This window comes from Girardinichthys multiradiatus, chromosome 9 (genome assembly GCF_021462225.1).
Source record: "Girardinichthys multiradiatus isolate DD_20200921_A chromosome 9, DD_fGirMul_XY1, whole genome shotgun sequence".
NCBI lineage: Eukaryota > Metazoa > Chordata > Actinopteri > Cyprinodontiformes > Goodeidae > Girardinichthys > Girardinichthys multiradiatus.
In genome coordinates, this window is record NC_061802.1 from 34,721,228 (window position 1) to 34,745,860 (window position 24,633).

General features: G+C 42.3%; 1 protein-coding gene across 1 annotated transcript; it reads right to left on the bottom strand.

Annotated features, from left to right (window-relative positions):
* Nucleotides 1-27: 27 nt before the first annotated feature.
* pfas (phosphoribosylformylglycinamidine synthase) lies at nucleotides 28-24,491 on the bottom strand. The gene is made up of 28 exons (XM_047373885.1): nucleotides 23,656-24,491; nucleotides 19,687-19,809; nucleotides 19,442-19,577; nucleotides 16,822-16,927; nucleotides 16,532-16,730; nucleotides 14,877-14,982; nucleotides 14,650-14,790; nucleotides 14,437-14,561; nucleotides 14,210-14,338; nucleotides 12,018-12,155; nucleotides 11,580-11,708; nucleotides 11,391-11,464; nucleotides 11,142-11,298; nucleotides 11,014-11,075; nucleotides 10,293-10,454; nucleotides 9,958-10,191; nucleotides 9,641-9,871; nucleotides 9,297-9,477; nucleotides 6,570-6,653; nucleotides 6,267-6,422; nucleotides 5,858-5,977; nucleotides 4,592-4,737; nucleotides 4,291-4,498; nucleotides 3,678-3,769; nucleotides 2,234-2,348; nucleotides 1,998-2,147; nucleotides 609-749; nucleotides 28-402 (listed from the first exon to the last, which is right to left on the bottom strand). Exons 2-28 carry the CDS (start codon nucleotides 19,805-19,807, stop codon nucleotides 92-94), a joined length of 3,954 nt encoding a protein of 1,317 aa, XP_047229841.1. The 5' UTR covers nucleotides 19,808-19,809; nucleotides 23,656-24,491; the 3' UTR covers nucleotides 28-91.
* Nucleotides 24,492-24,633: the final 142 nt, after the last annotated feature.

The window sequence follows — 24,633 nt, forward strand, 5'->3', positions numbered from 1 at the left end:
GAACATAAAGACAAGTGTAACAGGAAGTTAAAATTGTAATAAATGTAATGTAATAAGTAAACATCATTAGAATCACATTAAAGTGGTAGCATTAATCTGTGTTGCTGCACCAGGCGGCTGCGTTCCTGAACATGCGCAGCCATGGTGAAGGTGTGAGTGAAGGCCTGAGGTCCCTCGGAGCCCAGGGCCACTGCCAGCCGAGGGTGCAGCGCTCCGGGTGGGGCATCATGGCCAGGTGCCTTCCGTCCCCGGAGCACAGGCCTGCAATACCCTGAGGGGACCCGTTGGGGTTCAGAGGGTACTCCTCAGTGGGGCAGCCCTGGTCGTCAAGGTAACGGAGAGGGGCGAGTCCAGAAGAGGTGATCAGGTCTTGGGCCTGAGAGCTACAGAATCGCATTAGACCTGCAGGACGGAAAGGAGGTTGGAGCGGATAAATGACAGAAACACAGGTGCTGGTTCTGCTCTCTGGAATGACTCGCTGTTGTCAAACATAAATTTTCCCCTGACTTAACCTACTTGTGCACAGAGCCACTCAGGAAGTACATTTCTTAGAACTTGCTCCAACTGGTGCATGACCCAAACGGACCTGACTTGTTTTGTATGTTTACCTTCTCCATGCGCAACCCAGACTCCCAGAGCAGATCCCTCCATGCCTCTCAGCCAGATGGACGGGGACTTCTGGATCCCAACGCTGACAAACCGCGACTCAAACCTTGTGGATCGATTGTGGGTCAGCACCACTTCAGAGTCTAACCAAAAACAACAGAAAGAGCAAAACACATTGTTAATAAGAAACAAGATTTTTTCCAGCAAGGACAGGAAAGCTGGTCAGACTTGATGGGAAGATGAATGGAGCTGAAGACAGAGCAAACATGGAAAAAATCTTTTTGAAGGCTAGAAAAGACAACCCTAAATAATCAACCAGATCTACAATGGAATGGTTTTAGATCAAAGCATATCCATGTGTTAAAATGCCCCAGTCAAAGTACAGGCCTAAATCCAATTGAGAATTTGCGGCAAGACCTGAAAATTGATGTTTACAGACGCTCTCCATGAAATCTGACCGAGCTTGGGTTGTTATGCAAAGAAAAATGAGCAAACATTTCAGCTCCCTTCCTTTTATTTCATGATTATGCTCTACTTTGTGTGGATTCATAACATAAAATCAAAAAATACACTAAAGTTTATGGTTCTAATGTTGCTAAATGTGAAAGACTTAAAAGGTATTTTCAGAAGGCACTGTTTAATCAATTAATCAATGAATTTATTGTGCAATAGGATGCTTGAATGTGGATTATTGATCTAAAGAGGTCCACATAGTTTCAATAAATAACTTGACTCCTTTGATGCACTTTAAACCATCTTCACTTTACTGTCATTTGAACTACGGCTGAAAAAATTAATTGGATTAATCACAATTAACTGATTATTGAAATAATTGTCAACTAATTTAATAATCAAATAATATTAACTGATAATACAGACTCAAAAACATGCCAATTGTTGACTGAACAACCCACTAAAAACAGTAATGAAGCCAAAAATGTACAATATATACATTAACATTCTTTGTTAATATGCTCTATCCAAAACTCCTCAAATGGCATAGCTTTAGCTTTACCTGGTTCAAATTCACTAACAAATCTCCTATTAAGCACCTTTGCTTTCTGATTATTAATCAAATAATCAGAACAGATTAATCGATTAGCAAAATATTTGTTAGTTGAAGCCCTGATTTGAGCCGAAACTAAATGCAACCTCATCAAAATTTATAGTAAATACTTTCTGCAGTAAAGAGAGCTTTGCTAGTAATTCAACAGAGAATTTGAGACATTTGAAGACATGTCAGTTTTCAGTCCGAGAACTTTCTTGAGATAGTCTTTCGTGTTTTTTTTCTTATGTCATTGAATAAGAGAACTCCTACATTTGGATGTCTATGACACTGTCTACGACAGTGTAAGTATTCAGTGTTATTTAGTGTTTCCTTTTGGTCTCACCTGCTCCATCCTCTCCCTCTCCCACCCAGCCCAGGAGGGCGAGCAGCTGGCAGCCATTGCACACTCCCAGACTCACGGTGTCTTCTCTCCGCTGGAAGCGATCAAATTCAGCCTTGGCCTTGGGGTTGTAAGTCACAGTTGCAGCCCATCCTTAAGGTAAGAAATAAATTGTTACACTTGGACCCTGCACCTGAAAGTAGCCAGTGGCCAAGTATTGGGATGGTTTTATGGTTTACCTTTAGCTGATCCCAGGACATCTGCGTAGCTGAATCCTCCAACAAACACGACCGCCTTAAAAGGGTGGAGGGTCAAGGAGCCGGAGCAGAGGTCCTGCATGGTGACATCCCAAACCTACACCACGGGCGTTACAGGTTAAATCAGGTACTGAATAAACATGGACATGTACAGGGGTTGGACAATGAAACTGAAACACCTGTCATTTTAGTGTGGGAGGTTTCATGGCTAAATTGGACCAGCCTGGTAGCCAGTCTTCATTGATTGCACATTGCACCAGTAAGAGCAGAGTGTGAAGGTTCAATTAGCAGGGTAAGAGCACAGTTTTGCTCAAAACATTGAAATGCACACAACATTATGGGTGACATACCAGAGTTCAAAAGATGACAAATTGTTGGTGCACGTCTTGCTGGCGTATCTGTGACCAAGACAGCAAGTCTTTGTGATGTATCAAGAGCCACGGTATCCAGGGTAATGTCAGCATACCACCAAGAAGGATGAACCACATCCAACAGGATTAACTGTGGACGCAAGAGGAAGCTGTCTGAAAGGGATGTTCGGGTGCTAACCCAGATTGTATCCAAAAAACATAAAACCACGCCTGCCCAAATCACGGCAGAATTAAATGTGCACCTCAACTCTCCTGTTTCCACCAGAACTGTCCGTCGGGAGCTCCACAGGGTCAATATACACGGCCGGGCTGCTATAGCCAAACCTTTGGTCACTCATGCCAATGCCAAACGTCTTGGGCTGTGGACAATGTGAAACATGTATTGTTCTCTGATGAGTCCATCTTTACTGTTTTCCCCACATCCGGGAGAGTTACGGTGTGGAGAAGCCCCAAAGAAGCGTACCACCCAGACTGTTGCATACCCAGAGTGAAGCATGGGGGTGGATCAGTGATGGTTTGGGCTGCCATATCATGGCATTCCCTTGGTCCAATACTTGTGCTAGATGGGCGTGTCACTGCCAAGGACTACTGAACTATTCTTGAGGACCATGTGCATCCAATGGTTCAAACATTGTATCCTGAAGGCGGTGCCGTGTATCAGGATGACAATGCACCAATACACACAGCAAGACTGATGAAAGATTGGTTTGATGAACATGAAAGTGAAGTTGAACATCTCCCATGGCCTGCACAGTCACCAGATCTAAATATTATTGAGCCACTTTGGGGTGTTTTGGAGGAGCGAGTCAGGAAACATTTTCCTCCACCAGTATCATGTAGTGACCTGGCCACTATCCTGCAAGAAGAATGGCTTAAAATCCCTCTGACCACTGTGCAGGACTTGTATATGTCATTCCTGAGACAAATTGAAGCTGTATTGGCCGCAAAAGGAGGCCCTACACCATACTAATAAATTATTGTGGTCTAAAACCAGGTGTTTCAGTTTCATTGTCCAACCCCTGTATAGTTCTGATTGTAAAGGTATCGATATTGACCTCAAAGTCTGCCATGTACAGAGAGACGGACATCTCTCGGTCGCCATTGCTGCCCTCCTCTCTGATCACAGCAACACGTGGTAGACCTGCAGCTAAAAGGACGAAAAGTGAAAAAAAAAAAAAAAACTGACTCAGCAAACTGAATTTAAAGATCATAAATAAAGTAAGATATTTAGCTGCAATTAAAGTGCCTTGCAAAAGTATTTATACCGCTTGAACTTAGTCAGCATTAGAACCACAAACTTTAATGTAGCTTAGGGGATTTAAAATGAAAGACAAATAGAAAGTGTAGTATAATTATAAAGTGGAATAAAAAGTATGCCGTTTTTTTGTTTTACACAAGTAAATCTGAAGGACTTATTCTAGGATATCAGACTAAAGGAGGCTAGATGCAAGTGCATACCACATTTTTATTTGTAAAAGTCTTTGACAATCATTTATTGTTAGGATCAACCTATGCACTGTATTCTGTTGGTCTATCACAGAAAATCCCTATAAAATACACTGAAATGTATCATTGTATGGTAAAAACACCATGAAAAAGTTCCAAGAATGTAAATACTTTTGCAAGGGACTGTACAGTCAGCAAATATTCCAGTTACATCAGTCTTACTCAGCTGGTGTATGCTGGGTGTTTCAGATGGGTCAAAGGTCAGTTTAAAGTAGGGTTGCGTCCTCTTGGAAAGTCCTTCCTCCTCCTGCTTCACACAGAGCTCATCTGCTTGGAGGCGCTCCAATTGGAAGCTTGTTGCCTCCCAAACGGCTCTGAGGTCAGGCAGTGATTCGTAAAGTACCTCCTGTCCGTCCACCCGGACTCTAACCTTGACGACGACAGGAGAAGAGAATCTGCCAGCGTGAAGAAAAAATGGTCTTGGGACAGTCTGCCCTAAATGTTGCAGATGCAGATATCTCACCATAGCGTCTGGTCCAAAGCCGCAGGTTCTGCCAATGTGATGGCACTGCAGGCCTCCATCCCTGTATCTCTGACAAACAGTTTCTAGATCAGTCTGACTAACCTCCAGAACCAAACCCAGCTCCTCGCTGAACAGCAGCTCCATCACTGCACAGAAAACAGGAAACACTGAATAATGAGAAAAACTGCATTCCCTGTAAAATGCAGAAGGTATGCTATGAGATGAAGGGATGAGCTCAAATCAGCTGAAAGCTGAAGTGCAGGAGAAATTCCCTAGAGGGTTGTATTGCAAAAACATTAATATAGCTATAATTTCATGTTAAAGTAGTTTAAATCTAAGCAGAAGTAATACATAAAATCATCTGTGTTAAATCTTAAATGGCAACGTTAGGTCTAAGTATGGAGGAGCTCAAGAAGAGGAAGTAAAGAGGAAACCTTTTCTGAACTGTGAGAATGAGCTACAAACTTAAGAGCAAACATAAATCAGTTGGCAAATAAAAGTCTGAGCTGAAAAAAGAAACAGAAGCTGAAATGGTGAATGTAGCTTAGAGAGAAAAGCAGAAACTCTCCCAGTTTAACCTAATATTTAAATAAATTCAATTTAATAAAACGCAAGAGATCCCATAAAAAGTATTTTAAACCTTGTTTAAATGTTAAAAGGTTTAGGGTTTTAGACATGTAGATTTTAGCTTCCATGTGTCAGAAATGTGGACACAGCATCGAGGTAAACACAAGCACTCTTTTTGCACTTAAAACCCAATCTGATTTTCTTACATTGGTGTCTGTGGAGAAGCTGTTGGCATTTTCTTGCTTCTGTGGCATGAAGTTTAAGCTCTTAAGACACTGTTATGTCCCATTATGTGAAAATGGAAAAATCGTAATGCTTTGGTGGATGCGCTGTTGATCTGTTGTTCATCCATAAGGAGCTTGTGAATTTCAGGAGCTCATCTGAACAGTAGCATTGAAGCTAAAATAAATACTACTTGATTTAAAACTTAAACAGTAAAATACATAACAAACTGATGTATTTGATAATAACAGGTCACAAGATGTTGGGCTAAGAGTTTGAATGATGTTTCTATCTGCAAGTAAGGGGCAGCAGTTAGTCTTCGAAGAGCAGATTTAATTTCTACGGACCATGTAGTAAAAGTGTAGAGCAAAAAAAAAAAAAAAACATCTACAAAAGATCTCAGCAGCCGAACGATCTGAAGAGGGTGAATGCTTAATGCAAAGACAAGCAGAACAAATGACACATTCACTCAGTAACCTCCACATCCTTCAGAAGAAAGCTCAACATCAAGCCCACGGTTTCCAGCAAACGCCATCTCCAGCAGGCAGGAAATGAGGCCTCCATCGCTGATGTCATGTCCTGCGCTGAGCAGATGATCTGAGCAAAAAAAAAAACCTTTTACAGACAAGTCAGCTTTGTAAAAATACAACTAAACTGACATGTAGGTTTATTTTTCATTATTTAGGAGGAGATAAAGTTAATTGCAGCTTTTTATGTACTGAAATACACAAGCAAACCAGCAGGGGGCAGTTTGGTCATGGTGAGATTGTACCAAATGAACTGTTGGAAAAATAACATTCTCGCAGACTTAACCAAAGCGAAGATGATACATGTGTTCATCTGCATAAATAAAAAGGTTGAATTTTTGCTGTGTTGGCACACTGACCCTCTATGAGCTTCTGGGTGGTGTTGAAGCAGGCGCTCAAGAACTCAGGCTGGTCCAGGTCAGGAGAGCTGTCTCCCAGCTGGCTGTAGCACTGAGCCAGGGCAGAGCCGCCGAGACGGTGGCAGCCTGGACTAACAGGAACCCACAACAACACTCCTGGAGGGGAAAAAAAAAAAAAACAGCGTGACAGTGTGGAATATGTGGCTTATGGTGAAAGGCGGGAATTCTGATTACAAAGCTGTCAAAAATGTGTTTTCAACCAGAATCAAGGATTCGTCCTTTCTTTCTGTCAGCATGTTGTACCTTTTTCATCTGGATCCTCCAGATCTGGTGTCACCGTGGCAGTGATGTCAGGGCAAACAGCATATGCAGAAACAACCAGGGCGCCTGAAAAGGAATAAATTATATTAAAGTCACAAGCTTGTGTACATACACACAGACACACTGCATGAAACATGCATACAGCAAAACAAAAAAGAAAGGGTTGTACAGGCGTTTTTCTGGCTGTTTTAGGGATGTAGTTCATGCTCACATCCTGCAGCAGGTCTCAGATCACATTTCAGAATCAGAATTTACTGAGATGACCTTCCTAAAACCAATGGCAACACTGCACATATGCACACACACACACTCTTCACACTGACTCTACTGCACATGATCCCACATTACAAAGACTTTAAATGATAAACCCTTTAAATGCAAATCTATTAAAATGATGAAGGCTATGGAGAAGGGCACGAGAGTGGGACAGGGGCAGCATGCCGAGGTTCTGTGATGGCCCTGGGAGGCAAACTGTTTTGCTGTTGGACGTGTGGTTCCCCCCAAGGCTGTGTTCTCTCTCCTCTGCTCTTCTCCCTGTACACCAACAGCTGCACCTCCAGTCACCAGTCTGTCAAGCTTCTGAAGTTTGCGGACGACACCACCCTGATCGGACTCATCTCTGATGGTGACGAGTCCGCGTACAGATGGGAAGTGGACCATCTGTTGGACTGGTGCAGCCAGAACAGCCTTGAGCTCAACGCTCTAAAGACAGTGGAGATGGTTGTGAACTTCAGGCAGAACCCAGCCCCACCTGCCCCCATCACCCTCTGTGACTCCACAATTGACACTGTGGAATCTTTCCGCTTCCTGGGAACCATCATCTCCCAGGATCTCAAGTGGGAGCCAAACATCAGCTCCCTCATCAAGAAAGCCCAGCAGAGGATGTTCTTCCTGCGGCAGCTGAAGAAATTCAACCTGCCAAAGACTATGATGGTGCACTTCTACACAGCCATCATTGAGTCCATCCTCACCTCCTCCATCACCATCTGGTACGCCGCTGCTACAGCCAAGGATAAGGGCAGGCTGCAGCGTGTCATTCGGTCTGCTGAGAAGGTGATTGGCTGCAGTCTACTGTCGCTCCAGGAACTGTACACCTCCAGGACCCTGAAGCGGGCAGGGAAGATTCTGGCTGATCCCTCCCACCCCGGTCACAGACTCTTTGAGACTCTCCCCTCTGGCAGGAGGCTGCGGTCCATCCGGACCAAAACCTCACGCCACAAGAACAGTTTTTTCCCATCTGCCACCAGCCTGGTTAACAAAGCCCGGAAACCACCCTGACACTCTCCCTTTCCCCCACACCCCCCCTTTTTTTGCTGACAGGACACCTGTAACCTGTAACTCTAAGCGTTACATTAACGCTCAGCTTGGACTCCTGCTTACTTGCACTGCTTTACTTGCACAATGATCACCTGCACTGTTGTATTGCTCTTGCATCTTATACTGCTCTATATTTACTCTCACTCACTTAAAACTGTGCACATATATTTATATTATATTGTAGATATGTTTGTACTGTTTAATTTGTACTGTATTGCACCGACTACGCCAAAACAAATTCCTTGTATGTCCAAAAACGTACTTGGCAATAAAGCTTTTCTGATTCTGATTCTGATTCAGCAGAAGAAGTGAAGGCATACTGGAGATTTATTAGTTCATACGGAAGCAAAATATTGATTAGCAGAACAAGATTTAAAGTGATATGTTAATGCCGTTATATTCCATTTACTTTAAAGTTTAGAGAGGCTAATTGTTTAAAGGTAACATAGGCTGTGCAAAGTTGTGTCATTGACTATTATGGATGATTTTAACAGAAAATAATAACATTGTACACTTGCTTAGCTTTGTTTAAAGGACAAAAACTTAGCATCTGAAACAGGAATTACTATCAGACAGCAGTGAATGAGCTTGATTCCTCAAGAAGTTGGACAGTGTAATAAAACAAGATACTGTATGAATCTAGACTGTGTGGGATTAGTTATTCACAGTTATATAGAACATTAAATAACAAAAGATCATAACCAAGGAGATTCAAACCAACTACCGTTGATCTCTGTTATACAATTGTCCTCTAGAGGCTTTCCTGAACTAAAGAGATTTTTTTATGCAGATATATAAGTAACATTCAAGCTGATTTTATCTTCCAAGGCATGTCATCATGGAGACCAGAACCAAGAACCACATTTAAAAAGGGGAAACCTGGTGTTCTAAAGCCAGAACATTACAGGGGCTCTCCATGCTAGGGTTTTTGGACACACCAGGAGATCGGGGATGTACGTATTCAGACATAGGCCTCTTTGGGGGTACAACGAAGGAGATGGTTAGAGAAACTCTGCTGAGAAAGTTTGCAACTTTATTTTCACCTGTGCAGTTCTATACAATATTGTGATGGACAGTTTGGTTTAATTTGATACTTTTAGTTTTATTTGTGTGAGAAGATTTTGTGAGAAGGTTTTAGGTTTAATCTTGTTTTGTAATGCAATCAAGGTAAAGAACGTCAGAAAATTCTCTTTGTGTTTCCTTCCTCCGTGTAATCAGTTCTCTGGGTGAGGACAACAAAACTATGAATAAACAGAGTTGAGGTGTGTAAATGATGACTGCTTCCAGCCTCCAACACTCGTGTTCGTGCATTGGGACTGGCCAGTATACATAGGGTTTCAGAAATCAGACTTGGACCTACTTACATTGATGAATAAGGCCCAGTGTGAGTACCTGGAGCTTTGATAGTCTCTGTCCCCACTCTTGCTGCCATACTCAGAGAGTCCTTTCCCCCGTCGATGGCCACCCCCAGCTGACCCATGACCTCACACATAGCTTTGCAGGCGTCCCATAGACACGCCCCCTCACCAGGCAGCTTGGCAGCCCACATCCAGTTCCCGCTACACTTCACATCCTGAAATGTGACGAGAAAGCTTGAAATATCTCTTAGTGCATACCAAGAAAGGAATGGTCTTCAAAGTTGTCTAATCAAGTAGGATTAAAATTATGTGTGATTTCCTTAAGCTTGACAACATGTTTCTGTTATTTTTATGATGATATTTGTAGGTGGAGCTCACCTTCAGAGCCGTGACTCTGGCAAACACCAGGTTAGTCAGAGCCTCTCCGACAGCCATCCGAGCCCCCGCTGCAGGACAAACCAGGCCTTTGACTGGCTGCTCCCCGATGGCAGTGGCCGATCCCTCCAGGCTGAACGGTGACAGAGCAACGACGGCAACGTCGGCCAGTGGGGTGTGAAGAGGGCCGACACACTGTTGCTGGGCAACCAGGCCAGTCACAGAGCGATCCACCTAAAGCAGGGAGCAGAGCAGGGACACAAAGTCACAAAATTTCTGTAAAAAAAAAAAATTTAATTAAATTTGAAGCAGGACGCAACCTTGTTGGTCAGGTAGCGCTTAGAGGCCACAGCAGGCAAACGTAAAACCCGCTGCAGAGCATCTCTGATTGTCAGCTCTTCAGGAAGAGTCAGGGGCTGATTGGTGAGGGCCTGTCGCTCCATTATGAACTCTTTCTGTGGCATCTTGCCCAGAACCCACTCTAGCTGCAGGTCAACTGGATGGCGGAGCCCGCCTGCCTGTTCGCTGTTGCTTTCGTCATCCACCAGCACGATCTGTGTGAGAAAACACATGAAGGTAAACACATTCGTGCCATCCAGGAATAAAATTCCTGTACGCTTTTCCACCACAGTGGACAAAGATTTATAAAACATGCCTTTCCATCTCCTGTGATGTGTCCCACAAAGTCAACAGGACACTTCTCACGCTGACAAACCCTCTCCAAGTAAGACTTGTCTGTGGGGCGCAGCAGAAGAGCGTTGCTCTCCTGATACTCTGCCCCCCATAGCTCCAAAACACTAAGTGTGGGGTCACCTTTCTGCACACAGACACATGAAAAAGAGGGAAATGATAACATTAAACAGAGATAAAACTAATTAGACTTAAAGACAACCATTATACAGGATGCAAAATGGAGATGCACTGCTTAAGGATTTGTGGTAGATTTTTGATCCTCAGTTGTTGCAAAGCTTTGACCTGCAGATACTGATTTTAGCTGAATCTATATTATGAGATTGTTTCCTTAACTCAGCATGCTTCAGGGCAAACAGAAGTAAAAAACATTTAAATGGATAAAACAGAGCAAACAGAACTGCATTCCACTGAGCCTTCCTGTTATCAACTTAAAGTCTTGCTCTCTTCCGCAGGCTAGATAAAACCTTGAAAAACAAATTGTTACCTTTTAAAAAGTTTCTTACACCTCAATGCTTCCTCTGACTTAATTTTAAACACCTCATTGATATTGAAACTGGCTAACATTGAGTTGTCTTATTTCTGACCGACCGAGTACGCTGACCAGTGGTACCTCTAATGCAAAAAAAAACTAATTTATGTGAAAACTTGAACAAAAAGTCAAGCTTTTTGTTGGTGCTGATTACCTTGAATTTGCTGCAGTAGATCACAGCCCCCGCTGGCTCGCTGAGCTCCTTAAGAACATTGCCTTAAGATGAGAACATGTCAGTACCCTGCCTCCAATTATTTGCTATCAAAGTCCACAAGCTAGTACCATTTCCTCCTGCTCCCTGATCGTGAATGCTGCAAATCGGGTTGCCATTGCCTCTTTCCAGACATGCCCTGAGAGCACGGTTCATCTTCTGCTCCATCTCAGCATCTCCCCTCTGGACCGCTCCCAGATCCCTCTCGCTGCAATTGTCTCCTTGCACCTACAATAAGAATGTTTTCTTGTTACAAATGCCAAAAAAAACAAAACATGAGCACCATGTGAGGATACTGTCAGCCTTTCTGGGGTTCACACTTGAACAGAAGAGGCCGCTCCTCCTCCCACGCCAATCCGATACACTGGCCCGCCGATCTTCACCACCTCCATACCTGATTGCAAACAGCCGTAGAGTAGCAAAAGGAGGCAGAGTGAGTCATTGATTGATGTGTGTGTAAATAGCTGCAAAATTGATTACTTGTGTTCACACAGAAAGTTAAACATTACCAGCTTCGGCTTCTTCTTTTTTCACATAGCTGTCTTCGATCGACCCAAGACCGCCGCTGAACATGATGGGCTTAATCCACTCCCGCCGCTCGCCGTTAGCCAACCGCATGCCAAAGGAACGGGCAAACCCTAAAGGAAGATGACTGTATAGTTAAAGTGAATAAACATACTACTGAGATATAAGTTCCTGAAATATCTCTTAAAATTTCTGTATTGCAACCTGTACCTTCCTCATTGCAGATATTGAATTATTTTGGGACATAAAACTAAAACCATATTACTCCTGACTTTGAATAAATGTAACGTTCCACAAACGTGGTTATCTTACGACCATAACATCCTTGTTTTAGAGTACAAATTTATGACTTAGGTTATGTGAATTAACTGTAACTTAAAGAACAAACAGCTGTTTAATCTTTTAAAGTTGTGTTTTCTCACCTGAGAGGACTGGTTCTCCAAATTTGTTGCCATAGTCTGAAGCCCCATCGCTGGCCTCGATTGCGACCTGCAGTGGAGGGGCAAAGCTGGACGGATACTGCCACCCCTCTCCTTCGTGCTCCCAGGGGAGACTGTACCCTGCAGGTGAGGACAGAGATTGAACTATACATTTTCTGTATGATTTTAAGACAACTTTTCCTAAATTATCAGTTTATTAATGTTCCTACAGATGCTCTTCTATACACAAGTGCGCAATTCTGTTAAATCCACCCCAATGGCGGACCATGCAATCCTCAGATAATTTAGAAAAAAACTGGAAAATAAGAAAAGATACTTAACATGCATGTCTTGTTTGAAAAAGCTGTCTGGAGAACGCTTCTACTCCAAAATAATCATTTCACCCCGACTTTAGTTTGTAAGGTTGCATCTACATGAACCACAAAGCTTCTGGAACAGTGTCCTATGAACAGATAAGATCTGAGTGGAAATGTTTGGCTGCAATGCACCGCTCCACGCTTGAAGGGGTCAAATAAAATGACCAACTATCGAGCACGGTGGCAGAGGTCTGATGATTTGGGCTGACAGAACCTGGACACCATGAAGTCATTGACTATAAACCATTAGAATTCTGTATTTTTACCATAACTGTGGATTCAACCCAACAACAGAGACTGCTTGCTTATTGGACTCAGACATCATATCAAATGAGACAAACAGACTCATCTCTGTATTTGAAGCATACATTCTAATTTGTTGGATGGTCATTGTAAAAGTAATAATGAAGGGGCCGTTGGCATCAGGCAGCCATTTACAAGCAAGGATCTGGAGACATTCTCAGAAAAACAGAACAAACGTTAACACTGGTGTGACTACAAAGTAATACAGTATTAATCACAGAAATCAACACCTTTGCTTAAAGCTTGAATCACAGCTAGAACAGTCTGATTAGGCCTATTCACCTCGCTGCCTTTAATATAAGCAAATTAATGTACTGGAGGAGAGTTCTGGGCGTGCTTCACAGATTAGACAGAGGGGTTCTTAGCATAGGAAAGCATGAATGTACTACGGTCCTGGAAAAAAGTAGTTAACATAAGTCAATTTAATACTTGAAATTTGCTGGATTAACCATTTTGTTCACCAAATAATTTCCTACATTTGCAACTTGATTTACTGAGTGGGGAATAACGGTCCTCTGGAAATCAGGAGGTTGTGACCTGCTCTGAACAAATGATGCATTTACCAAAACCTCTGGTTCATCCAGTCCCAAGACATACTGTTTATGTTTTTTCAGCAAAGAATTATGCCTTTATTTTCTAAAATTTGAAATGATGAAAAATCATTTAAAAGCCTGTTTGCCAGATGAATGAAATAGCCCTTTTTCCTTCAGCGAAAATGTACTGGAACACATGATTACAGAAACGGCTCTAACTGCCTCCATGTCTGATTTAGAAACGATTTACAGACCTTAACAGCAACCTTTGGCTTGTCCGTTTGTTGGTTCTACTGTCTCTCGTCTTCCTCTCCAACGCTTTATGTTTAGGTAAAGCGAATTTGTTGCCCAGTCAAGCAGAGTGATACCATGTTCATTAAACCAGGTATTGTTACTTTTGGCAGTGTGAGTAGGGGGGCTTTAGACCACTCAGCAACAGCGCAGTCCTTTTTCTCCTGAGCCAAGGTACAACATTTCTGATGTCTCAGGTTCAGGAGTGGCTTAATGCAAGGAATCCATCAGGGGCAGCCTATGTCCTGGATATGTCTGTGTGGTGACTCAAGAAGCTCTGATTGTTCTCAAATACTTTCCTTCCACTCAACTTTACATTATTATGGATGGAATCAGCACTTTAAACAGTGAGTTTCTTGGGTAACGTGTCAGTAACAATCTACTGGATAACTGTCAAGTCAACAGTCCTCATGATACTGTAGGACATGAAATTCGATTTCTGTAATAAACCTCTTTTTTATTGGTCTTATGCTGGGTTTCTAATTACTGGTAAGCTATAATTCTAAATGAATTGATTTAAAGAAACACTAGTAATATACCACCCTGAGACTAAGGAATCAATAACAGATTCACTTTAAGTGAATTCCTGAAAAGCTGATGAGATTCAAATATATTGAGATGCATGAAAAACAACTATTCTGCCACCATTAATAGAGTAGCTAGTTCTAGTTCTAACAGTGTAGTGAGAGACCTGGGATGTGCAGGTTTCCAAAGCAGTATCCTGCAGTTCCAGCGATGACGTGCCCTCCTCGTCCAGCACTCTGAACATCTCTGATGCGACCTCCAGTTCCTGTGGTGGCCCCGCTAAACGGTGCAACACCTACAAGGTTCCATCAGAGTTCAGAGAGAATCATTATTTGGATAAGAAGCACATCAGGGCTTGTGATAAGGGAAGTGTGAAAGTTTCTGTGTGCTGACCAGTTGGGAAGTTGTGTGTCTCAGCAGTGAAGATAACATGTCTCATTGAGCATCTTGTCTCATATGGGCTCGCTTCAGAGGGGTCTGCTGGGTAAATGCACTGCAGCTCCCTGCCTCTGATGCCGCTAAATACAGAAATAACAGATTTCACTGATTGAGCAGGGCCAGAATCACACCCACAGCATGTTGCAGCTGAACCGTCTCCAACTCCACCTGCTGTTGTCGCAGAACTTGATGACGTTGTTCTGGTTGCTGTGCCGCTGGGTGTCCATGATGAGACTGAACAGAGTCTCCTCCTGCTCCTGCTCATCAATCACCATTCGCCCCCGGAAGAACCAGTGACGGCTATGCTCGCTGGGAGATACAAAGAAACTGAATCAAAAACGAACAGAGAATAGGAAGCTGTTCAGCTGATTTCTCCCCTGCACTCAGCCACCCACCTGTTGGACTGGGCCAGATCAAAACACTCGACACTGGTGGGGTTCCTATTGATCCTCTGAAACATGGACGTGTAGTAGTCCAGGTCCCAGGAGTCGAAGGCCAGACCTGCAGCACGCACACAAACTAAAAGCATGAATACCAACGCTAAAGAGGCAGTGTGAAGTGAACTTTTTAACAAGTTTAACAGCACATTGCACAAACCAACATGCATCTACACTGCTCCAAGAGGACAAACCCAACACATTTTTATTACAGTCTGGCTCTGCGGTTGGATGTATTTCATTACTTCTAAAAAAAAAAAAAAAAAGAGCTTGAAGCCTTCAGAGACTGGTAATTTTAACTGATCATCCAGCAAAGGATAAAAGCTGCCATAAATAAATGCGCTCCTGATAATATTAATTATGTATTCCTCAACAGTAAAGCAAGATAAAATCAGGGCTTGCCAAATGTGTTTGACTAGATCTACTTTCAATCATATACTGTGTCTGAGGATTTAATATATTTGTCTTTATTGCTCACAACACATTTTTATATATGTAACGAAAGTGGGTATGTTTTATAGGACATGATTGTCCTACAGTGTTTCTGCTCTTTGAAGGCTTCCACGTTTTTCACGTTACAACCATACACTTCACTGTATTAGTTTTGTACACCACAAAACTGGCTATGGAAGAGTGGAAGATGAAAGCTATTGCTATAAAATCTTCATTGTAGTCTGTCGCACGCCGTGGAGAGGACACAGCAAAGATGTGGAAGAAGGGGCCCTAGTCAGATGATACCAAAATGCAACTTTTCAGCCTCAGTGCGAAAAAAACTGTGAAAAAAACCAACACAGTGACACATGGTGGTAGCAGTACCATTAAAACCAGTTAGAGCCTGAAACACAGCAGAGACTGGGGACGGAGGTTAACCTTCCAACAGGACTACGACCGTACACATACAGCCAGATCTAATATGGAATGGTTTATATTTAAAAATATTCATGTGTTAGTATGGCCCAGTCAAAGTCTCAACCCAAATCCAATTGAGAATTTGTGGCAAGACTTAAAGAAACTGATGTTCGCAGATGCTCTCCGTCTAGTCTGATGCAAAGAATACTTTCAGATTATTACTTGTAAAAATTTTAAAATGCTGTACAATTTTTCTTCCACTTCCGAATTATGTGCTACTTGGTCTTGCCCTATCACAGAAAATCTCACAAAATGCATTAAACATTGTGGTTATATCCTGACAAAATGGGAAACACTTGCAAAATGTTTTACCCTCATTTAAAAGAAGAAGATAACAATTTTTGTTTTGCTCGGTCACAAGAACATAAAGGATGTAAGGCTTGTTCAATGAAGTAGATCTCTGTTGGTTTCATTACATTAGTGAAGCACACAGAAACAACACGTGCACACGTCAGATAATCAGCAGCGCGTCTTCATCATCTTGTGACTAAAAGAAGCTAAGTGGTAAAGTCATGCATCATGTGACAATATGGCCTCCTTCAGCACACAGAGTACTTACAGAAAACTGTGAGACTGAGAAAGGAAGCATGGAGAAAGAGATGAGAGAGAGGTGTCACACTACATTTTAAACATCAGGAGACTCCGTGTGTATGTAGAAGTAAGAGCAGAGCAGCAGATACCTCAGAGCTGCCAAAAAGTCTCACCCAGCTCATGGTTTGCAGTCTCTAAGGCAGCGCGACCCTTCCCCAGGATGTCCACCTCAAACACCGGCTGTGGCCTGGTTTCCACGGTGAAGGAGGTGATGGGATGTTGGTAGACACACTCCGTCATGCTGTCATGGAGGCACTCAATCAGCTTCTTTACATCTCCGCTGAACTCGCTCGCGCTCTGTCCATTCTTGGGCTGACGAGAAGACATTCAGGTCACTTCAGAGGCGTGGGAATAAAAAAAAAAAAATCTGAATTGTGAACCTCCTGCATTATTTTCTGTGCACCTTGATTAGAAACCTGCGGGATTGCTCGACTCGGGTGACATTGGAGAGGCCGGCGCTATGACAGATGGACACGGAATTCGTGGACCAGGCGGTGGAGAAGTTCAACCTAAAAACAAACAAAAGGCAAAAATAAATAAAAACTCTGTAGGTTCAACTCCATATCTTCTTACATAGGCTGCTTCACCTAACTTTGTGCAAGGTTTTCCAGAAAGATTCCACTTATTAAAGACCAGGGAGGCTCCGATTTTCAGTTTTTGTCAAAGCTATCAATTACAAAATTTCTTATTGATATAATATACAGTACAGACCAAAAGTTTGGACACACCTTCTCATTCAAAGAGTTTTCTTTATTTTCATGACTATGAATATTGTAGCTTCACACTGAAGGCATCAAAACTATGAATGAACACATGTGGAATTATATACTGAACAAAAAAGTGTGAAACAGCTGAAAATATGTCTTATATTCTAGGTTCTTCAAAGTAGCCACCTTTTGTTTTTATTACTGCTCCGCACACTCTTGGCATTCTGTTGATGAGCTTCAAGAGGTAGTCACCTGAAATGGTTTTCCAACAGTCTTGAAGGAGTTCCCAGAGATGCTTAGCACTTGTTGGCCCTTTTACTTTCACTCTGCAGTCCAGCTCACCCCAAACCATCTCGATTGGGTTCAGGTCCGGTGACTGTGGAGGCCAGGTCATCTGGCGCAGCACCCCATCACTCTCCTTCTTGGTCAAATAGACCTTACACAGGCTGGAGGTGTGTTTGGTGTCATTGTCCTGTTGAAAAATAAATGATGGTCCAACTAAACGCAAACCGGATGGAATAGGATGCCGCTGCAAGATGCTGTGGTAGACATGCTGGTTCAGTATACCTTCAATTTTGAATAAATCCTCAACAGTGTCACCAGCAAAGCACCCCCACACCATCACACCTCCTCCTCCATGCTTCATGGTGGGAACCAGGCATGTAGAGTCCATCCGTTCACCTCTTCTGCGCCGCATAAAGACACGGTGGTTATAACCAAAGATCTCAAACTTGGACTCATCAGACCAAAGCACAGATTTCCACTGGTCTAATGTCCATTCCTTGTGTTCTTTAGCCCAAAAAAGTATCTTCTGCTTGTTGCCTGTCCTCAGAAGTGGTTTCCTAGCAGCTATTTTACCATGAAGGCCTGATTCACACAGTCTCCTCTTAACAGTTGTTCTAGAGATGTGTCTGCTGCTAGAACTCTGTGTGGCATTGACCTGTTCTCTAATCTGAGCTGCTGTTAACCTGCGATTTCTGAGGCTGGTGACTCGGATGAACTTATCGTCCGCAGCAGAGGTGACTCTTGGTCTTCCTTTCCTGGGGCGGTCCTCATGTGAGCCAATTTCTTTGTAGCGCTTGATGGTTTTTGCGACTGCACTTTGGGACACTTTCAAAGTTTTCCCACTTGTTCGGACTGACGGACCTTCATTTCTTAAAGTAATGATGGCCACTCGTTTTTCTTTTCTTAGCTGCTTTTTTCTTGCCATAATACAAATTCTAACAGTCTATTCAGTAGGACTATCAGCTGTGTACTGTATCCACCTCCTGCACAACACAACTGATGGTCCCAACCCCATTTATAAGGCTTGAAATCCCACTTATTAAACCTGACAGGGCACACCTGTGAAGTGAAAACCATTTCAGGTGACGACCTCTTGAAGCTCATCAACAGAATGCCAAGAGTGTGCAGAGCAGTAATCAAAGCAAAAGGTGGCTACTTTGAAGAACCTAGAATATAAGACATATTTTCAGTTGTTTCACACTTTTTTGTTCAGTATATAATTCCACATGTGTTAATTCATAGTTTTGATGCCTTCAGTGTGAAGCTACAATATTCATAGTCATGAAAATAAAAAAAACTCTTTCAATAAGAAGGTATGTCCAAACATTTGGTCTGTACTGTATAAGACAATAATTCAATTTTTTTTCCTCTACCTTTCCTCCCATGAGCAGTCATAAACTATTTATTTTCCCTGGTTGAAAAAAGATCACATTTTTGATTTTGAGATGGGCCGTTCACCAGTCAGAGAAAATCAGCCATTTCCAGTCAACAGCTGATTTCTTCTCAATGAAAGAGTCCATTGCCCTGATCACCCACTTATAAATGTATCAAGAGAAGTTTTTTTAATGTACTGTTTTATAGTTGGGTTGCAAAAACGTCAAATAAATGTTAGGGAGATGTGATGCATAAATAAGGACGATCTTGCATCTACGTTATGTTGGATTTGAATCCAATACATTTAGGGAAGAACCTGTAGCACAATTTTTATGCGTTATAATGCTTTTTCGGTGAAAAAATAAATCCGAAGGTCAGAAATCCAGAAGTCGGTATTGGGATGGTTTTAAATTTTCATGAGATTTTTCTAACACAAAATAAATGTTCCATACTTTTTAAATGTTGGATATTTCAAATATTTGAGGTCATCCTGCTGCATTACAAAGCTTTTTTTAAACACACCTTTACCAGATAAACCAACACATTTTAAGGGGGCTGCATGTACTGTTATGCTATAATTTACATCTCAGTTGAAAATGATGCCAGTCCTGGCCAATGACCCCTTAGTCTCAGGTATGTAGAAACCATAAGCAGCACCTCGGTCCAATCTCTACTAGTTTGTCTCCGCTTCCCTCTGTCAGCTTTGGCTCGTCAGTCAGCGGCTCTGCCTGCAGGGGAGGACGGAACAACCAGAGGAGCACCTCCTTCTGCTCTGCCTTCAGACTCTCACCACCTGCAGCAGAGATCAGGACAGGATGAAACCGGAACGCCCCACAAAGTGGAAACCTGCAGTTTTTAGAAAAAACTCACTGTTCACAACGAGTTCATCAGTGGGATCTCACCTGTCAGTTCCACGTTGAAGCACAGCTCAGTTGTGATTGACAGATGTGGGAAGAGCTTCGCTGCCCTCTGCAAGGCTCGTCCGTTCAGAGCTTCGTTGCTGTAGAACCTCACCACAGCCATGGCTGGTGAGGAAAGGGGCAAAAAAATAAAAAATAAAGGCTGGTTCCGACCAACATTCAATTTCTGATTTCCACAATCTTCTCCCAGAAGCACTTTTATATTTTCCGGACATCTAAGTTACAAAAAAAAAAGACTTATTTGGGTTTTATTTTCTGTATATTCCAAAAAAATCCATAAAAACACAATTCTGAAGTTAGCTTCTGGTTTGACTGTGAAGGGCTTTTATGCCATCTGGACCAACTTGGATAAACTTGTTTCTATTTTACTGAACTGGATTATTCTATACTTAATACAGTTTTTTAAGGTTTACTTTTACTTTTACAAAAAAAAGGAATGTCAATGCTGCGTTTAGCATCAAAACCAGACCCAGTTGATCTAAGACCTAAAGACCCTGAAATAAATAAAATCAAACATATTTTTATTCAAAATTTTCTTTCTTCCACAGTTATCCAAACCCAGAAAAAAAAATCATCAAATCATTTTCCATACTTTTCACAATTTCAAACAATTCAACATTTCAAATAAAGTTGTGGTGTGCTAAATCAAAAGAATGGCGTCACCAATGTATAAATGAATGAAAAAAGTTTATTTTTCACATTAATTTGACATACTTTTCAAGTATGAATAGTAAACATTAGATTTGAGACATTCCTTTAAAACAAGGAAGAAAATTAATAAATCACAAGTCATTTACTAAAAATAAATATTTTTAAAAATACATTTTAAACTACATTTTCTGGAGAAATTCATCAATCAAAAGGGCAAAGGTCAATAATACTGATTAATGATTAGAGAGTTCTCTCTAAGCTTGATCTCAGTTCAGGACAATTGAAGACAACCTGACGAGGAAAGATAATGTGCTAAAACAAAATGAAGTATCTTAGCTCATTGATATTGAATGCCCATAATCTCAAGAGTGGACTGGGGTCAGGAATGTACTTTATTGTGTTTCGGATCCTTTGATTGATCACGCATTAATTCTTTAGCAAGACAAACAAACAGATATAATGCACTGTGCTCAGTAAAAAGAACAAGGTGTTATAATGATTTGTAAACACACTGGACCCTGATGCCATCGTTGAATGAAGATAACAAAAAAGCCATAAATACAGAAGAACATAGCCAGTTCCTCTAGTTTTAAATGAGTAAGAGGCAAAAAGAGAGCTTAAAAAGATGCATGTCTTATTTTCAACTTTTTGAAGCAGCATTACTTTATTTCTAAGCCTGCTTGATTACATAAACATGTCTGCCCCTGTCATGCACTTCATCAGAAAACAAGATTTACTCTTCTCATGTGAAGGCTCCTTCACTTCAGCTTGACTTCACTCATTCATTCTCTGAAGCAGCAAACATGCATACATCAGGAGCTTTATGCTGCAGCGAGCTACAGCCGGCATTTAAAACACAAACCCCTTCCTTCCTGATCACAGTAACTGTGAGTTTACATTTAGCAACAGCATAAAAGTGATGAATGAAGAGTATCCTGCACGGGAGGCTGCTGTATGAAAGCTACGTGGATCAGAGAGTTAGCAGGAAGCTAACTTACGTGCAGCAGCTTCAGTAGATTAGGAGGAACTGCTGAGATCACCGCTGGAGACTTTGAGAAGACGCGTTTTCCTGAAGGAAGGCCTGGAAGTGGTCTGCTTATGGGTCAACTCAGCAGACTGGCATGGGCAGGTTGGACGGAACTCAACTCGCATGTGCGCTGCTCTGACCGCAAGACGCATGCGCAGCTGGGGACTGTTTGGGGGAACTGGGGTATCAGACATTTTGGGAAGACCATGAATGCGTCACGTCACCACAGCGACTCTCCGTATATATACTGTATGTGAAAAGCTTCACTTTGATACTACTTTCTAATTGACACTAACAAGCCTCAAGTCTGTTAAATCACACTTCAAATATTCCAAATTGCGTCAAATTATTTTAGTCACTTCCTACATAATTTTTAACTTTCAAAACATCAATTCATGGTCGGTTCTTTCCATTTGTTCTGCTACTTTGTTGTATTAAACAAAATTGTTTAATTCAATTCAATTCAAAGATACTTTATTGATCCCCGAGGGGAAATTAGAATTCCAGTACAACCCATCAAACATACATCATGACACAAGACAAGGGAGACGGGTCACCGAGGCTTTGCTGCCCACTCACAGGCGCTGCCCTTAGATGAGAAAAGAGGCCACATTAGGTAAGTAGAGGAAAAAATCATATTTCACACTTTATCCTTAGCAGGATACAGTTTGAGATTGCAAAAAACCTCAGCAAAAGAAGCAACAAGTTGACAAAACAAGCCGGGATTGGTGAAGGTGGTGTGAGGGGTGCAAATGTTTATCTTGAGCATGTGTGTGTGTGCAAGTGAGTGTGTGCAAGTAAGTCCATGAAGCATTGTCACAGAGGCCATTGTCCTTGATGGTACGTTGGAAAGTTCATCAACCGGCCACAAAGTTCTGAGCAGGTCCACAGATGTCCTCAGGGAAGGGAGGGGGCAGAGGGAGCAGAGCGTCATGTTTACATAACTTCCAGGAGAAGTTGAAGATAGCCAGCCATCAAGGCCGTACAGGGGAGCCAGATTCAGAAAAACAATAATTATTTGGGTTAGGCTGACTCTTAATTTTCCGTCAGCCTTGAGAGTCTCGCTGGTGCTTCTCAAAGGCGAATCCAAACAGCCAAATTCCTGGTCTTTCTGCCAGATCCAAGCGAAGAACTTTCTCCAAGATTTATCCCATTTCACCCCTGAGTCCAGGAACCGCAACCTGCCTGTGATCCTGTGTAAGGATCACATCCAGTCTGCGATTCAGCTCACGTAACATCTCAGTCTGAGTGTTGATCACCCTGAAGATCCCATCATACATGCCAGGCAGCCTCACAATGGCCAGAATAGCTGCTGACATTTTCCGCATTTCTCGATACTCCAGGTAACCGCTGACTCCAAAAAGCAGAAATCCTGATATCAAACATCCAATCATATACATATCTTCCACATCCTCGACTGACATTATCGACAAACACACAATCCTCCACTTCTGCAGGAGTCCATCGTGTATCCGGAGAAAAATGTCCCGTCCGGGCAAGTGGGCTCTCCCGACCCCTGTCTTCTCGTCGAGAAAATTTGATCAATTGCATTGAGAGACCAGCTGACAAAATCCATATTTTGGAAGAATTTGGAAGATGTGCAAAAAGAGGCTCAAAAAAAAAAAGACAAGACATAGAGCTGAAGCAGGGCAGATATGGGAGGGGTGCGGGAGACAGAGGAAAAGCGTCCACCTCCACCGAGAGCAGGAAAAGAAATTAACCAAGGTAACATCCACCACAACTGCTCATTTGAGATTAGTTTATGCTTTTCTTGTTTTTCCCCTCTGTTTGCATCATCAAATTACTCCAAATTTACATGCATTTTGCACATCTGCAACAAATGTGACAAGAATGTGACCAATGGACAGAATTCAGCCCAGCTGTCATAAAATCCATTTGGTCAGGTCAATATGTTACATTAAAACAATTTTCAAGTTCCAACGATGCATCATGCATACCTGCTGCATCACTTGCTACTTCTGCTGAAAAGAATTATCTGGGAGACAACCCCCACCATTCAGGACCATGTCCCTAAGTGGTAGCCCTGCGGCCCATGGCTGCCGGGGCCAGCTTTGGGCCACAGGTGCTGCACAGGGCAGCTGGTGGGTTTCCCCTACTTTGTGTTAGGCAGTCTATCTGCTGGAGGTTGATGGGGCCCCGAGCTTGGACTGCGTGGTGGAGGATGGGTCAGGCTGGGGGCTCGGTGCCCCACCTCTCAACCTGTGCCTGTTTGGGCAGGGGGCTGCTGCTCCTGTGCTTCACTCACAACCTACCTCTGTACGGGGCATATGGATGCCCTGGGGTGACGATCTGTGCAAGTCTGCCGCGGCCTTCCGGAGTCCACCTGTCCTTTGCTGATCTTGGGTGCTGTGTGTTGCAGGCCTTCTACTTTTCTCTCCACTCTTAACTGTACAAATGACAAACTTGCTCACATACACCCACTCAACACAAACATATTTTTCAACACACATACTCAACCAACCCACCCACGTAATCCAAATGGTTGAAGGTCATGCAAACACAAGTTACCATTACATCAACGTGGCCTGCTTACTTTGATGCTGGATCCAGTCTCGATTTAATAAAGTTAATCACACAATCAGGATTTCATGTCCTTTTTGTAAAGCAAATCGGCCGTGGCACATATAGCCAGCTTCTCCATATGTTATGCCTGAAGGGCCAAGACAGGACACAGGAAAAAATTAAAAAAGGGAAGTAGAAAAATAAAAAAAATTACTTTAATAAACTTTGTAGTATATAGTTTATAGTATAATAGTTTGGGTAAATTAAATACAATTGATGTTTTCCAGCTTTGTGAAGTATTTTTTGACCCCGGCTACATAACCGTCCTTCAATAAGCTTCATACGAATGGGATTTCTTTGAACCACCTATCCCTGTTATCAAGCTATGCCTTGTTAAATACACACAGTCATATGGCAGTTGGTAGTGGAGGACGGATCAAGAACAATTTAATCCTTTTTATCCAAACATTCAATAAGGAGACTTCTTTGACAGGTTTGCAGGGAAGGCTGAATGTTTCCTGCTAAATTAATTGTGATAGGGTTTGTTGCCTCCCTGTACTATAGGTTTTGTAGTTCTGTTGAACTGATGTAATTTTGTAAAGCTGAACTGGACACGATTTGTCTTCATGCAAAAAATGTTCTAAAAACTGAGCCAGCATCTAGAAGAAATACATCTTTAACAGAAGTGCTGATAGAACTAAATAAAAATAAAAACCCTACAACCATTA